Raw genomic sequence first — 18,111 nt, forward strand, 5'->3', positions numbered from 1 at the left:
GGCACCATGGGGACAAAACTGTTATTCTTCACAGTCACTCACAATCTTGCCACACTACTCAGTACAACAGAACCAATCTGTGGCCTCGCAAGGCCAGTTTTCAAAGAGTGTGTCATAAACAGTCACCAAACTCACACCACCTAGGCTCTCTATTTTCTCACAGAGCAGCCATGCATAAACGGCTGTACTAAGGCTTCAGTCACAGAGTGGGCTGTGGCTTCATCATTATACTACTGATCTATGAACGGAAGTCACTTGAACGATAATGAAGAAATAAACTTAGGGAGGTTCAGAGGCTACAGAGTTAGTAAATGACAGAGCTAGATTTTTCTGAAGTTCAACAATACTTAATCCAACAATCACTATTTTAAACATCAGACAAAACTCTAAAGATAAATCTCATACCTGGAGTTTCCCCTTTTCATAGGCCAGTTTATTTTTACTCTCAGTAATTTTTTCCAAGGCCTTTTCCACTTTCTGCTGAGCAAACTGATAAAGCAAACACACACATCATTATCTTTCACAGGCAAAATGACGCCCCTTCCCTTTTAGAACAGGCATTAATACTCTTGCTATTTGTATAGAATACCACACTACTTGCAACTTCCTCTCCTCTAAGACCTTCCCTAGACAATACATCATTTTGCTGACAGGCAGCATGTACAGAGCCAGCTAATGAAGACACAAAGCCTTAAGAGTCCAGAGTGTCTTGTTCTTTGTACTGCATTCTTTTTTCTTTGTTTGTTTTTGATTTGCTAGTTAAACCGTCGTAGATATGTTCCAACCCAGATCAGGTGAGTTGTAATAGTGATTTTAAGTTGTTTGAGGAAGACCATTCAGTTTTTTCGGAACAATGACCACACCTCTGGCTGAAGAAGAACCTATAGTTATCACAGCTTAAAAAATGCCTCTCAGAAGTTGAAGGTAAGTACCTATCGCTGAAGACACCACATACTTTGGACACACACTGGAAAGATTCAAGCTGGATCTAAACAAGAAAGCCCCCTTCCTGTGGCTTAGCTTCATGAGAGCACCAGAAAGTACTATGCAAGCTGCCAAGAAAGGGGAGCAATAAACAGTCATACCCATGTGTGATGTCCATGAATATAAAAACAAAAAGCATGGAAAGATATCCCTAAAAGTAAAATAGGGGCACACGTATCTTAGTGGTAACCACAGCAGTCTGCTGGATTCATAGCCCACTAATGGGATGAAAATCATGCCTGGTACTAGAAACCTAGTCAGCCAACAGACCTGCTGAGGTCATGGGTCTTAGAAGCATCACTACACCACTTTCCTAGACCAGCATGATTCCTAACTACATTCTAAAACTTATAACCACAAATAAGTGCAGGTCTCAGCCCTCTTCAAAGATGCTTCCCTTTACAGCCAACAGAGACTGTTACAGAAAACTACAATTGGCTGTAAGTAGAGGTCAATGGATCTAGGGGATTCCAGACACAAAGGATACATCTACAACACAACTCCTACACCTTAAGGCTCAGAGACCACCACAAAAGAGGGGCAGAAAGGTTGTACGAGGCAGAAAACATGGTATCTGTTTTAAGATTATGTTTCCTAGAAATGACAGGGAAGCTATACTCATAATACCTCAACAATATGGTTGTCTAAATAAGACCTGAACAATGACAGTATCAATAGAGACGTCAACTCACAAAGGGGAAATCTCATGGGGCCTCACACCTAAACAAAGAACTGCAGACAATTAGTGACTGCTGAGAAAGGGAGAATTACCAGGAATGAGCCACCAGTGCATGGTGGTCAGCCCTAAAATCAAATACACACAGACACACTATAAAGATGCAGTGGGTTATGTTTACATATTTATGGATATACATAATGAAACAATAATAATCAAATAAAAAGAAGCCATTGATCAATTTGAGAGGGTGTGAGGGTGGGATGGGGGGGTTTGAGGGAGGGCACATGGAAGGAGTTGGGGGGGAAGAAGGGAAGGGAGAGGATGATGTAATTATATTTTAATTTTTAAAAAGTTAATAAAAACGTTAGATACTTATTTAAATTCCTGTTTACAGGTTATCAGATAGTCCCTGCACTTTAAATAACGGAAGAACATAAACAAACATCACTCAAATGAAGACTCTGACTTGTGGAGAACACAATGGAGATTAGTGTTTGCTTAGATAACCTTGGCATTATCATAAAGACTATTACCAACAGAGATCAAGACAAAAACTGGAGAATGACTTGACAAACGCCATACAAAGAAAAAAGATAGTATCTGTTAGAATACATAGATTTACAAAAGTTTTTAGAATAGTAGAGTTTTTAGTCTGTTAGAATATATAGTTTTAGAATATTCAAGTTTTCAGACTGTTAGAATATATAGCTTTCGACACACGGAAACAACAATACTTAGAAAATCAGGAAATAATCATAATAAGATTACCTTAAGAAAGCTAAGTCAGCAAGGGTGAACAGTAGCACAGCTCAGATATGAAATGTACCCCACAAAGGCTGTGTTTAGGGCATGGTTACTAGCCATGGGTACCACTGGGAGGCAGCAGAGCCTTTAAGAGGTGAGGAGGCCTGGTGGGAGGATGTTAGTACACTGGAGTGTGCCCTTTGAACAAGGTCCTGGGGCCTCTCTGTCTCTTCAGAGGAGAGCAGCCCCTCTGCCACACACGCCCCACAAAGATGGTCTTCCTTACAAAGGCCCAAAAGCAGCAGTCCAAGTAACCATGGATGGAAACAGCTAAATTACAAATCCAGATACTTTCTTATGTTGACAATGATAGGAAGCTGAGAAAAATAGCCAGAATTTTTTTGTACGGTATTTTCTTGCAGTTTTGGAAACTAAACCTAGATCCTTCTTGTGCTAGAAAGTTAACAATAGCTGTTAGAAAAATAAACAAAATCAGTGAGATCTCTCTTGTCATTACTTTATAAGTATACATTCACTTAAAACATGGTACAGATTGAAAATAAAACCCCAGATTGAATTAATTTTGACACAAAGTTATCCACAGGCTGGATAGCATCCTCGAAGTTCCCCTGCAGCAGATGGGAACAAATGTAGAGACCCACAGCCACACATTATGCAGACAGTAGGAGATCTCTAAAGGAACACTCAGCCCTAAATGGGATGTCTTCATCAAATCCTTCCCCTCAGAGATCAGGGTACCCTGCAGAAGAGGAGATGAAGAGAGTGGAAGAGCCAGAGGGGATGGAGGACACCAGGAAAACAGGGCCCTCTAAATCAGCGTGAGCAAAGCTCACATGAACTCACAGAGACTGAAGCAGTAAGCACAGGGCCTGCCTGGGTCTGCACCAGGTCCTCTGCATATATATTATTAATTACACTTCAATGTTCTTATGGGGTTCCTAAGTGTAAAAATAACTAGATCTCTGATTCTTGTACTTTCTCTTGAGCTCTTTTTCCTTCTGATGGTTTGTCTTAGCCAACTTTGATGTGATCATTTCTGTTTTATCTTGTTATATTTTATTTTGTTTTATTTTAATGTTATCTCTTAGAAGCCTGTTTTTTAAATTTTTCTAATGAAAGACAGAAAGGTAGTGTATCCAGATGAGAAGGGAGGTGGGGAGGAACTGGAAGGAGGAGAGGGAGGGGAAACCCTAATCAGGATATATTTTGTGAGAAAAATCTATTTTCAACAAAAGGTAAAAAATTAAAGGAATAGTATATTTAAGCAATTGTTTAATTTTACTTCATCAAAGTCCTAATGCATAGGTAATTTTATTTATATTAGGTGCTTCTATTTAGAAAGCTATGGTTAAAACCCAAAGGGAAGTGGGAAGATTGTCATCAACCTGGGCTCAGGAATGGTGACCTTCCTCCCTGTGACCTTTTCTTACTATGACTCCTGTGTAAGTGCCCATAGTGATCAACTCAATTCTATATTGCTAAAAACTGAGATGGCAGAAATAAACCTCTGTGCTAGTTGGATTTTTTTGTTAACGTGATACAAGATGACCCTAGCTATGAAGAGAAAACCTCACTTGAGAAAATGCTTCTATGTGACTGGACTCTAGGCAAGTCTATAGCACATTTTCTTGATTAATGATTGATGTGGGAGGGCTCAGTCCACTGAGGGCAGAGCCACCCCTGAGCATGTGGTCCTGGTTGTATAAGAAAGCAAACGGGGCAAGCCAGTAAGCAGTGTTCCTCCTTGGCCTCTGCTTCAGTCTCGACCTCCAGGCTCCTGCCTTGAGCTCCTGCCCTGACTTCCTTTCATGATGAAAGTGTAAACTGTTAGGATGAAATAAACCCTTTCCTCCTCAAGGTGCTTTTGTCATCGTGTTTTATCACCCTTTATTATATGTTCATATTTATTATTATTATATTTATCATGTGTTTTATCACTATTTGTCACAGCAATAGAAAAGCCAACTAGGGCAACCTAAAACAAGGGAAGGTGGGGAAAAATATTACTAATGTTATTCATGCACAAGGCATGCTAAGCTTTGCGATAGGCACTTGACACTCAATCCTACAACCCTGGGGCCTGGCAAGATCGGCATGACTTCTCTCATGCATTAATCATGGGAGTAAAAGTAGATAGCAACTGTTCTCACGAGGTTAGAAAGTGAAGGCAAATGCATGAACAGGTCAATTTCTAGTCAGTGTGGTAAGAAGTTGTTATAGAAAGCATGCCAGGTGAGTCCCACAGAAAAGGAAAATCCTCTCAATGCTGCAGGCCAGGTCAGGTCACACAGCAAATAGAACCAGGGTCTAAAACCAAGTTTGTCTAGTTTCGAGTCTGTGACGTTATAGATGCAATGTACTCCAAATGTTATCTCTAAAGACTGGTGAGGGATTATACTACAAGTTTCCCATTATTAAGAATCTTAAGTTTTAAGCCCCAAAGAACAAAAATGCATTGCTAGCATTGACTAGCAATAGCTTTAATGATAGTGCAAAATCGATAAAACAAATCCTGAGACTCATATGTCCACTGAAACACTTCCCTGATGGTTTGATGGAAAGTTTCTAGGTAGGGACAAACTCAGGCCAGAACCGAGATGAAAGCCAGCACCATGAGACCCTAAACAGCAAGAGTCTGAAGAACAGGAAAGAATCAACACTGACTAAAAACTGACAGATCTACACTAGTCGGAGGAGGCCACAGGCCTGGAAGTGGTGTGGGTTCAGGAAATCAGGCAGCAGACACGGACTTCCAGACAACTGGACAGACCAAGCAGCGGTCTGGACAACACGCAGAGTGTGACCGGATATTTAATCTTGGAGCAAGAGAAGGCTGGTCTGAGATCACACAAGGAGTCCCAGCTAATGGGTTTCCTTTCCCCAACAGGCACTACAGACTTCCCGCTGGCCACAACAGCCCAGAAACTAAGACTTTAAAAATGCTAAAACTACCTGCTACATGCTTTACACATATTAACTTAATCCCCCAACACCTTTTATAGCAATTGTATTATTATCCTCATTTTGATAGGGTTAAGACGTCAAGGATCCGAGTGACTAAATACCATCTCAGGCAGAAGCAAAATTGCTAGCAAGGCAGCCTGGCTCAAAAGCCATGAAAACATGAAAAGATTTAGATTTAGTCCATGTAACTCTTCAGAGCTGAAGTAATAAGCAAGTTGTGACAGGGTTTGGAAAAAAAAAATAACCTTAGACTGAAAAGGACATTGGGTATTCTGTGAAATCTAAGAACTTCTTCACATGTTCTAAAGCAGCACTCATCATTCTTAGATAGTCAAGTACACAGGAAAAGCACTAGCTTCCTAGAAGAGCCTCTAAGTCCTCTTCACTTGGAGATGCTGTAAGAACTAACATCATTCATTTGTAATGTACGGACTTTATCAAACGGCTTTTAGACATCACACGTATCACTGACTACTCAATGGAGGGAAAGAACAGGTTAAAAGAAATACAAGTTTCTTCCTCATAATTTACAGAAAAGGATGTATTTTCATATACCAGGTACACTTGGGTTTGTCAGTGTTACAGATCACTTGTGACAATCATTTATAGCTGTCTTCATTTCCTCCTATAGACTGACCTTTTTATACCCACCCCATGGTAGTTACAAGTGACTCTGTGGTGTTCAAGGGAAGCCAATTTATCTCTCAGACGCTTATTTTCTTCCGTTAGAGTCTGTAGGGTTTGGTTCAGTACATTTATGTCTACCTTTGAAAACAAAAGGAGAAAAAATATTTTAAATAAAGAAATCTTACTTTAAAATAACAGTTGAACTGGAAATTGGAAAGTAGCCTATGTGCATGTTTCCCTTCTCAAAGAGTGGGATTTTGATGAGTCTGTCTGATAGCTCTAGGGTATTTAAAACAAGTTATTTATATTTTATTTCAACTTTTTGTTTTTTTTGAAAAAAATTCTTATGCATTATATTCTGATCATGCTTCCCCCTCCCCCAACTTCTCCTAAATCCTCCCCACCTCATCACCCACCAAAAACCTCCCCACCTCCCCACCCACCCCAAAAAAGACAAAACTCAGGAAATACACAACTGCACCACAAAAACACAAGCAAGAGTAGACAAGCAGAAGACCAATAAGACAATAAATGCTTCAACAAAGTATAAGGAGACAAAAGTCGACAAAAACATCATTGAGTTCTTTTTGTGCTGGCCATCTACTCCTGGGTGTGGGTCCCTATCCTGAAGTGTGGTTACTACACCCAGGGAGACACGTTTGGGAAAAAACTAGTTTTTCCTTTGCTAGAAGCTAACATTGCAGATGGATTCTTGGTTAAGGGTGTGAGCCCATGTCCACTTGCCCCCTCAGTGCTGGGACCCTGTCTGGCTCAAACCTGTGCAGGCCTGGGCATGCTGCCAGTCTCTGTGAGACCCCATCCTCTGGCTCTTACACTCTACCTGTTACTCCTCTAGTTGTTATTGGGAGAACTAAGTAATTCATCTTTACTAGAAGTTATGCCCTTTCTAGTATTTGGTATTTGTTTATCAATTTAAGTTTGTGTGTATAGATGCAAAAATCTTCCACAAAATATTGTCTAATTAACCTAGGAATATACAAAATGGAAATAAAATGTACGTGAAGTTTATCCTTGTAGGATGTGCTATATACTACCAGTATAATTTACCACATCAATAGACTATATTAGATAAACCTTATGACCATGTTAATAAAAATAAACATTTTTAAAACTCAACATTTATCTATGACTTAAAAAACCTCACATAAAAATTGTGAGAAACAACCACCTCTACTTGATACAATTGTGCCTACAAAATTCCCACAGGTGGCGAACTTTCCAGTATGAGGCATGATGTCCCTCCTGTTACACAGGCCTTCAACCCAGTCAGAGAGCCGTGGTTACCAGCATGTGCACACCTCTGTTGTGCCCTTCAAGCTATTGTGCCATCTAGCTGTGGCTGCAGTTCATGGTGTTGCAGCCGGGCAGAGCTATTGGCTGCTTTCCTCCCTTGGAAGGCTGCCTGGCACCTTCTGGTGTCGGGATAGCTACTGTAACTAAGGAAAGCTGAAGAGGGGGGGATAGTCTTCCATAGGGAAGAGCCCCCCACCCCAACTGGTTCCCCAATAGCAAGTGGTCAGCCCTGAAATTATATACATACAAGTAACAGTATATGGACTGATAATGTTGTATTCATATATTTATGTAAGTCATTGTTACATATACATGTAACAAGAATGTAAAAGGCCATGCATTTGAGAGAGAGCAAGGAGGGGTTTATGGGAGAGGCTGAAGGTAAGAAAGGGAGGGGAGAAATGATGTCACTATATTTTAATTTCAAAAATAAAAAATAGGGCTGGAGAGATGGCTCAGAGGTTAAAAGCACTGGCTGCTCTTCCAAAGGTTCCAGGTTCAATTCCCAGCAACCACATGGTGGCTCACAACCATCTGCAATGAGCTCTGGTGCCCTCTTCTGGCCTGCAGGCATACAATACAGAACATTGTATACATAATAAATAAGTCTTTAAAAAAAATAAAAAAATATTAATTAAAATATCCTAAAGCTAATAGGAATCCTATTTAATTATAAGAATAGATAGCCAAGAGTTTCAAAGTTGCAAAAAGAAAACACATAACCAATGAAACATAACAGGAAGTCTACAATGAGATCTAAATACCTATGACCAACTAATTTTTAACAAAAGTACCAACACAATCCAAAGGAAAAAGAGGAGTTTATCAAAAGATGTGACCAGAGAAGTGACATCAGTGATGTGGAAGAAGCAAGGACCTTTAAAAAGTCTTTCCCATAGAAGCAAAAACAGCCCCAGTGAACTTCAGAACTCGGGAAGGTACGCAATGCTTATTAAAGGAAATGGCTGAGACTAGAACGGTGAGATCTGGATTGTTTTATTTGCTCTATTCTTATCTTCCTTTCTCCAGCACAGAAGGAGCTTTGAGAGGCATTAGACTGCCAGCTCAGTGAGAATTAAGTCTGGCAGTCACCTAAGGTAAAAGACATGATTGTTACTCTTTCAAAATGTCATTTCCAAAGCACTACTGTGATGTGATCGTGCCCTAGTTTGGGTTATTATTGCTATGATGAAATACCAAAACGCAACTTGGGGAGGAAAGTATTTATTTTGCTTACACTTCTACATCGCTGTTTATTATCAAAGAAAGTCAGGACAGAAACTCAAACAGGGCAGGAACCTAGATGCAGAAGCTGATGCAGAGGAGTGCTGCTTACTGGCTTCCTCCTCATGGCTTGCTTAAACTGATTTCTTACAGAACCCAGGACCAACAATCCAAGGGTTTCCCAACCTACGATGGGCTGGACACTCCGCCATCAACCACTAATTAAGAGAATACTCTACTGGCTTGCTTGCCTATAGCCTGATCTTACTGGAGGCCTTTTTTCCACTGAGGTCCCCTCCTCTCAGATGGCACCAGTTGTGTCAAGCTGACACAAACCAGCCAGGACAATCTGTCTGGTGCTTCTCTGGATAACTTTGTAAACTGGACTATCTTAATTTGGGCTGACTTGGAATTAACTCAGTACAAAAAGCTTTCCTCTAGACACACACAGAGGAATGATTAGAGTTAACTGGCTAAGTTTGCAATTCCCTGAGATAATTGTCAAATAGGAAAAAAAAAAATAGGCTAACCAGAAAATCCAGAAGATAAAGATAGGGAATGAAATAACCATCAGAAGCTTTGGAGAACATCGACAACTTCCTGAAGCTCTAGAAAGTCAGGTATATGCATAGGGTTTTGCACATGGGCTGAGTTGTATGTGTGGTCTGATGTGAGAAGGCTTCCAAAGCCCACCTATGACAGACTCTGAGGCTCTGTACACTCTGAAAGTTAGAAATGTCAACACTCTATAAGACTCGAAGGCATGACTCAAAATGTAGTTCTTCATCAAATCATCAAAATGTTGAAAGCAAAATTCAGAAAGCCCTGAAAGCAACCATAAAAGGGCTCACCATGTACCAGGTATAACCAGCAGGATGACAGCTGATGAGCATCACAATTTCAAGGCAGAAGGAAGAGGTCTAATGTACTAAAAATTCCAATAGAAAAAGCCTCAGCTAAGAATTCTAAATCCAGCAAAAGCAGCCCTCAACAATAATAAAAATATCAAAGTATTCCCAGATAAACAAAAATTGTAATAATTCACACAAAGAACTTAACTGGTTTAAACGTAACCCTGAGGTGATGGCACATTCAAATCTCATTGAAATATGTAAAATAATTTACCAAGGTCCCCACCTCTGGTGTGTGTGCAGATTTGGGGCTAGAAAACATACTCTACATGGAAAAGTAAAGGGAGTTCTTCAGGCTGAAACAAATGGGCAATGGATGGCTGCTGGATTTCACATAAGAAATAAAGGGTAAAGTGTACCACATGCACGTTTGGTGCCCACAACGGTCAGAAGAACTGGAGTTATGGGTGGTTCTGAGCTGAACCTGGGTCCTTTGCAAGGGGAAAGCAAGATCTTAATGAATGAGCCATATTCTCAAGCCCCATATGGCTTTTTTGTTTGTTTGTTTGTTTTTTCGAGACAGGGTTTCTCTGTGTAGCTTTGTGCCTTTCCTGGATCTCTCTCTGTAGACCAGGCTGGCCTCGAACTCACAGAGATCGGCCTGGCTCTGCCTCCCAAGTGCTGGGATTAAAGGCGTGTGCCAACACTGTCTGGCCCCATATGGCTTTTTAAATTTGTAACTTTATCTTACCTACAAGCCAAGAAGTATAATAAAGAAAGCAATAATGGTGTTAAATCGATGCAATAGAAAAATCTTCACAAAACAAGAAGGCAATAATTAAGCAGTAACAAAACACAAAAGCAAAAAGTAAACTGTTGATATAAACTAGTTCTTAACAATAATTATGTAGACTGTAAGTGGACTAAATCATGTTTAAACAGCAGAAGTACTGGGATGAAGAGAAGGCTCGGCAGTTAAGAGCACCGGCTGCTCTTCCAGAGAACCCGAGTTAGATTCCCTGCACCCGCATGCTGGCTCACAAGCTCTCGGCACTGTCTGCATGTGGCACACTTACACACATGCAGAGAAAATACCAACACATGAAATAAGTACAAGTCTTTTTCAAAAAGCAGAGATAGGGGGCTGGAGAGATGGCTCAGCAGTTAAGGACACTGACTGCTATTCCAGAGGACCTGAGTTCAAGTCCCAGCACCCACATGGCAGCTCACAGCTGTCTGTGACTCCAGTTCCATAAGCAAAACACCAATGCACATAATATATAAAATAAAATAAAAAGTTTCATTAAAAAAAATTACCATTTTAAAAAAAAAAAAAGCAGAGATAGGCAGAATGGAAAGTTGTAATGATCTAATGATTTTTGAAAGACGAACTTTAGATTCACATGAAAAGGCAAGGGGACGGGAAAATGTCTGCCGCATAAACAACAATCCAAAAAGAGCTTGGGTGGCTACATCAATATTAGACAAAAAGTAAGATAAAAATTGGTGAGATGAAGGAGGACACTACCTATGGAAAACAGTATTAGCCATCAAAATGTAATATTCATATAGCTATATGTTCAGGTAACAAGAGAACCCCAAAACATATAGGAAGCCAAAGAAGAACAGAACTGTATAGCGAAGTAAGTAAACAATAGACAGAGATTTCAAATCTCCCACATGTAATATTAAATAGGACAAGACAAAAGATTCATGGGCAAATAGAAGACTTAAGCAACACTATTAACTAATAAGCCCTAAGAGGACAATTCCCCCATAACGAAGACTATAGACCTTTCTCAAGTACACATGCAATAATCTCCAGAATATATCATATGTTAGGTCATAAAGCAACTATCAATAAATTAGAAAGGGCTAAAATCCTGTAAAGTATGTTCTCATCCAAAATATAATGACATTAAAATTAATAAAGCAAAATCATTTGGGAAAGTTCATATATGTTAGGAAATCAACACATTTCTAAACAACCAATGGTTCAAAAAACCGGAAATCTCAGGGGAACTTAGGGAATCCTGTGAGATGAACAAAATCGAAAGAACATCACAACTGAACGTATGTATGCAGTGAAGCCAGTTTAGAGAAGGAAATTCATTCCTGTAAACATCTCTATTTTAAAAAGGAGTATCTCTTGGATATGAATCTAGCCTTTAACAGCTGAACCATCACTCCAGCCCAAAAGGAATTTTTCTTAAATCAATAACCCAAGCTTATCTTCAACTAGAAATCAAAGAACAAGTTAAACAAAAAGCAAATAGAAGACAATAATACAAGAGCAGAAATTAAATAAAGTACAGGAAAATCACAGAAAACAAAAAGCAGGCAGCTGGACTAACAAGGAAAACCAGAGAAGATACAAACTGCGAAACAGTAGTGAAATAGAGACCATACTTCTGATCTTATAGAAATACATGTATATGACTAGTCAGAACAATTGTACGCCGACAAGGTTGACGTCCTAGATTGAATGGACACACTCCTAGAAAGAACCAATGTATTGAAACTGATTCAAAAGAAAGGCAAAAACAAACAAACAAAACAAAAACAAAAACAAAAAAACGCAAAATAAACAAACAAAAAACCAAAAAAAATTTTTAAAAAAAGGCAAAATTTAAAACCACCAAAAGGCTGAGAAAAGAGAAAGGAGTCAGAGATTTGGAAGAGATCTTCAATGGGAGGTTGAATCAGCAATAAAGTGAAACAGAAAAACAACAAAAAACTTCCCACAATGCCAAGTCTATGACAAGATAGCTTCACTAGTAAATACTACAAGAATACTTAATGAAGAACAGATATGAGACTCTCAAAAAATCTTAGCCAAAAATATGAAGAGAAGAAACATTTACAAATCATTTTAAGAGGTTAATATTACCTTGACACCAAAACCAAAGTTAGCACAAGAAAAATAAAATCATAGAACAATTATTTCTTATGAATACAAATTTTAAAAACTCAACAAACCAGGCCAATATCATTCAAAAGGTGTATATAACATGACCAGGTAAAATTTATCTAAGGAATGTAAGACAAGTTTTTTTTGTTTTGTTTTGTTTTGTTTTTCGAGACAGGGTTTCTCTGTGTAGCTTTGCACCTTCCCTGGAACTCACTCTGTAGCCCAGGCTGGCCTTGAACTCACAGAAATCCACCTGGCTCTGCCTCCCGAGTGCTGGGATTAAAGGCATGTGCCACCATTGCCCGGCGTAAGCCAAGTTTAAAAAAAAAAAAAGCATGTGAAATCAATGAACGTAATATATACTAGTAAAACAAAGGACACAATCCCTATGGTCATTTCAATACCTCCAGATAAAACATTTGACAAAATTCAGAATAGTCTAACAAAGATTTCCACGAAACTAGGCATAGAAAGGAATTTCCTCACTTTCATGAGGGAAACTTACCAGAATCCCACAGCTTACAAAAACACAAAAAACTAATAGAAAAAGGATGCCTATCCTCACCATTTCTAGTCAACACTACAGCACAAGTTCTAGTCACCTTATACAAGACAAAGAAAGAAAAGACAGAGAGAGATCACAAAATCACACATGTGGATATACACAAATTGTGTTAAAACTGCAATGCTCCCCAAACTAATGTACAGAATTAGTGCACAACCTATCAAAACTGCAGTTGTCCTGTGTTACAAAACTGGAAAAGCTGATCATAAAAGTTCACATGGCAACACACAGACTCAAAACAACGAGAACCATCTAAATAAAAATTAGGCTCATTCATCCCAATGTCCAAACAAAACCATCATAAGGATAGGTAAGTATATCAATGCAAGTCATAATGTTAACTGACACAAGCTAGACACAAATTACTTGTTTTCACTCATTCATAAAAACTAGAGTCAGTCTCCTAGAAGAACTGATTGGAATAGTGATCATTAAAGATTAAAGGGCAATGGGAAGCATGGATGGAAAGAAGTTAAATAAGAGTTATCAAAACACAGGTGTGTGGGGTGGGAGGGATTGATCCTGGTTTCGACAGCACAATAGGGTAACCATTGGCTAATATGATCTGTGATATTCTTCAAACTGTCTAGAGTATGAAATATACAACCTACAAAAAAATCACTAACGTGAGAATGTGGAAGTGCTCGTGATCCTTATTTATTATACACTGCATGCACATATCAATTTACCCATAAGCTACTCCACAAAAGTGAACAAATATAAAATGTATCAACTACAGAAAAAAAATAAGGATAACTCAAAGATAAAGTGGCATGTACGCACACGTATTTATGAAATAAAAGCCAGGCTTGCTTTTATGTTTAACAGTAAACAGTGTCAGCAATCAGCCCTTTGTCTTTCTAGACCCATTAGCTAACTCAGTCTCAGGGGACTTCTGGCTGAAATACTCAGTGAAGTCCAGGGCCAGAGGCAGTGATGGCTTAGAAAGGCAAACCCCATGTGCTCAACAAGCACCACTCCCTCACAACGCACTGGAAGGCCATAAGCGACATTAGCTTTGTGCCCTCTCCATCTTGATAATCAGGATAATCACCCTACTCATTAAATACACTGAGACAGTAGGCAGCAATCAGAAGGATCCAGATAAAAGGAAACGTCAAAAATAAAACCCGAAATACCTTGCTTTTAGCTAATTCCTTTTCCAAATTGCATTTTCCTTTGGCTACTTCTTCTGTTTTCTTGACCTGCCCAGGTGGGAAAAGGAAATGGATCAATGTTTAGAACACACAGGTTCTACAAGAGCAGCTGACAACATCCTACATGCCAATGAATCCCTACACGGCAGAGGTAGCAGCACATCCTCTCAGAGAAGGTCGCAGTCAACAGGGTCGCGGTCAACGGGTGTCTTACAAGTAACGCACCTGCACATCAGCTCCGGCTGCTCTCCTCCCAACCAAAAGACAGGCTGTGCCCTTAACTTTCCCTCTCCTGCTTCCTTTAGAGAAATGGGTTTTTAATCTGACCCTGTAACTAACAGGAGGATGGGGGAATTATCAGTCGACACTACTGCTGTAGGAAGAGCACGCTGCACTATTTGGCAAAGATTACTTTACATGCTGAAGAATACACATTTCTTTAGTGGGCAACTCAAAGTCTTGAAACGTAGCTTTACTTCTGTTCTCATCTTTTGCCCTAGAGTACAACTTTGAAACAGCATTCTACACCTCCACCAGGAGGGAAATCTGTGCCTACCCACCTCCTGCTGCAATCTTTCATTCTTCTCTAGCAGAGACTTCCTCTCTTGCATTGAGGCTTCCAGGTCAGCCCGCAGCCTGGCAATAGTTGACTCCAGAAGTTCTTTTTGCACCCTTGTCCGCTCTTCGGCTTCCTGTGCTTTCTGGACACACTGGCTGTGCTCCAGGATTAAGTGGTCTCTGGAAGAAGAGGGTGAGGGTCATCAAGTCCCCTGACCAGTTACCATAACGTTCTACAAACTAGTTCCCGGGCAGATTCCTCATCCCTGTGGTTAGCTCACAAATGTCAACTAGTTTCACGAAGGGCAGAAACACACGAGAGAACGAAAGAGGCCCCCGGCGCTGGCTTACAGGTGGATCTGGAGTTGGGTTTTGTCGTTCTGAACAGTTTGGAGCTCGCCGGTGATGCTGGCATGGGCGGCATCTAACAGGAGATTTTGCTCTTGAAATGTCTCTGTTATCATTTTCTGCTCCACCTGAGAGAGTAACAAAAGCTGAGATGCCATTTGAGGGCTAATATTCGCCGTCACTGTTCAAAGACACGACGCTCACTTCAAAACTTGTTTGAGGACCCAGCCTTCTCTTTGGTTACAGTTGTGTCATTTTATAGCTCTACTACACAAAGATGAAGACGTATTATTGACTAGCCTTGAAAATATTTTGTGAAACTATAAATCTCAATATATTTTCAAAAATAAAATTTACATTAAAATATTTTAGTATCTTAAATTTTTTTCTTACTTTAACATATGAAATAATATAAACATCAGACAAAAAGGCCTTTTCATCTCTACCTTCTCCTCCAAACAGTCTCCATCTGGTGGGAAAGCTGTGTGCAGCAGTTGGTGTGAACTCCCCTGAGGCCATCTTCTGCTGCACTAGCACACTGTGGCACTAATGGACTAGTCATTGGCACTTTTTCTCTGGCTTACCATTTTCTAATTAGCAACACTTCTACCTACAATCCATAATACTTTTGCAAGCCTTGTACACATTAATAATTACTTAATTATGTTTTATTTATTTTCTTACTGGAAAAATAAGGATAATAGATGTAGCAGCTATAATAATTAGAAGCTGTAACATATGTAAAATCCTTAATATCGTACTTGTATATGCAAAGAAAGCAAGCAGAAAACAACACACACACACACACACACCCCACATAAGCTACTACTTAGCATCCCAGGACCAGAATTTGAAAATTTTTCCGTTTTGATTAGGATGATCAAGATTCATGGTGAAAGGCAATCTTAACCTGAGTCGAAGTCAAGAGTATTTTTAGCATACTGTAAGCAAAATGGAAAGTCACAGACGTTTGGGGAAAATAAGTATTTGAGAGTCAGTTTTAAATGTACACCATCATTAGGGGCTATAGAGATGGCTAAGTGATTAAGAGGACCCAGGTTTGGTTTCCCAGTGAGGGGAATCTAATGCCTACTTCTCAAGTCTGTGGGCACCAGGCGACACATAGTGCACACACATACATACCTGTAAGCAGAACACGCATATACATAAAATAAATGAGTCAAAACCTTTTTTAAAAAAACTATACATCATTATTATATAAATACTAGAACAGATAATTACTTTTCCTAAAGTCATGATATTTGTGAAGAAAGCATTAAAAATCATGGAGTTTAAGGCCAAACCACCCCTTTGCAAAAAGGAGGAAACTACTGATCAAAACATAACAAGTGAGTTATAACAACAGCCTGTAATCCCAGAACTCTGTAGGCTGAGGCAGAAGGACTGTGAACTGGAGACCAGCCTGCTGGGCTACACAGTGAGATCCTGCTGAACCTGTCCAGTAAAAACTGAAAGCAGTGCTGGCCTGAGCCTGTGACTCCGGCCCTCTGGAGGGAGAGCCAGTCCGATCACAAGTCACGGTCATTCTTAGCTCATACTGAATTTGAGGCCAGCATGAGATGATGAGACTGTCTTTTTAAAAAGAAGAAAAAAGGAGAAATTAGTAAGTAAAAGAAGTTTGAGTGCCAAAAGAATACCTGCAGAATAGCATGATGTTCAGCAATAATCCTGGCATTTTCCATTTTAACAATCTGAAGCATGCTGCTTAGCTCTGAACACTTTTTGGAAAGCTGGTCATTCAAAACCTAAGACAACATATACAGCAAGTCATAAGTCTTTCTAATAATTACTTCACTTATATATTATTTTTAATTTAGCTAACATATCATCAATTAATATCTCATTAGATTGAAAACTACCTTCAAATACTTCCCTGTGAGTTACTGATCATGGAAGCCCCAGAGATTACCTAAACAACAGAGGCTATTGCCTCTGTTCTTGGTTGCCCGCTGTCACTAAGCAGTAAGAACCTATTGCTAAAGACACTGCTCACTTTGGATGGAGGACGTAGCGAAATCCACCTTGAACTGAACAGGAAACTCTCTCCCTGCTCACTGGCTTTCAGCTAGGAAAGAGGAGATACCAATGGTCTTCCCAGCACTGAATCTTTAGTGCTACAATACTGACCTGCTAGCAAAATACACCCACTGGTGCAGCAGGGGCATGACTGTTACAGAAGTAACCAACTGTCTTCTAACTGGATATGTCTGTTCCAGGGATTTCAGGCCTGGTTTAAAGCTCCTGACTGGGGAAATAACGGGCCCTAGGAGGAAGCCTACTGTTACTGTTTTGCTAAAAGCTCATGTAGTCAGTTACATTCTAAATATTTATGTTTATGCCCACAGGTTTGGGCTGCTCTGAACCTTGGTCAGGGAAGCTTGTTTTTTACAGCAAATAGTGGTTAGTGTAGAGAATTATAGCCTAAAGAACCAAGCATGAAGTAACTGCAGGTGCTCTGCTGTGGATCTCTATCCACCTTTTACCACCCGCAGCTCACAGAACTCTGCAGGTGTGGAAGGAAGGATTTCAGGGCCGGCAGCGAACGTGGAGGAAAGGTGAAAGGCGAAACGCTGACTTCGGGACACGGCAGGGATGTGGTTCTTCCACACATAACCTGCACAAGTAGCCAGACAGGAGCTCCTGAGGCTGGCGGCTACCGCAGGAGGGCAGTCAGTCTCTTTGTGGGATGGGCTAGCCACACATCTGTGCACATATGGACAGCACTAACTGGATTCATGGTAATAATGAAAAAGAAAGGACATCAAATTAGGAGGGAGATGGGGTGGGAGCACAAGGAGAATTGGCAGGAGGTAGTGGTAGATGGACGTGATCAGTGTACTTTGTACCAATGACTGAAACTTCTAACAAATGAAATATTTTTAGAAATGGGAGTTTGGAAGCTACAGCCAGAAGGGGGTGTGATACGGAGGGAGAGAAAGTGGTTGATACCAAGTGACCAGAAAGGGGTGGGGTACAGAGGGAGAGAGGAAGTGATCAATACCAACTGACTGATTGTACTTCTGGAGCTCCCAAGGCATTCGGCACTTTACTTATTTCCCAGTTTTGAATACGAGTCAAATAGAGCAAGACTTCTAAAGAATGGAATCTCATGCCAGTGTCTAACTAATAATACGAAAAATTCA

The 18,111-nt window shown here is 40.0% G+C and overlaps 1 protein-coding gene across 15 annotated transcripts in view; it reads right to left on the reverse strand.

The window, feature by feature from the left end:
- Nucleotides 1-18,111, reverse strand: part of Ccdc150 (coiled-coil domain containing 150) — a 91,675-nt gene that overhangs the window by 34,800 nt on the left and 38,764 nt on the right. For 13 of the 15 annotated variants that reach the window (XM_059278376.1, XM_059278375.1, XM_059278374.1 and 10 more), the window contains 6 exons: nt 16,606-16,713; nt 14,951-15,075; nt 14,602-14,779; nt 14,024-14,089; nt 6,044-6,157; nt 406-489 (listed from right to left, as the gene is read on the reverse strand). In XM_059278376.1, coding sequence (XP_059134359.1) covers nt 406-489; nt 6,044-6,157; nt 14,024-14,089; nt 14,602-14,779; nt 14,951-15,075; nt 16,606-16,713 — 675 coding nt within the window. The remainder of the gene's footprint in view (nt 1-405; nt 490-6,043; nt 6,158-14,023; nt 14,090-14,601; nt 14,780-14,950; nt 15,076-16,605; nt 16,714-18,111) is intronic. The other 2 variants (XM_059278381.1, XM_059278383.1) reach the window with 2 other exon arrangements.

Source organism: Peromyscus eremicus, chromosome 13 (genome assembly GCF_949786415.1).
Source record: "Peromyscus eremicus chromosome 13, PerEre_H2_v1, whole genome shotgun sequence".
Lineage (NCBI taxonomy): Eukaryota > Metazoa > Chordata > Mammalia > Rodentia > Cricetidae > Peromyscus > Peromyscus eremicus.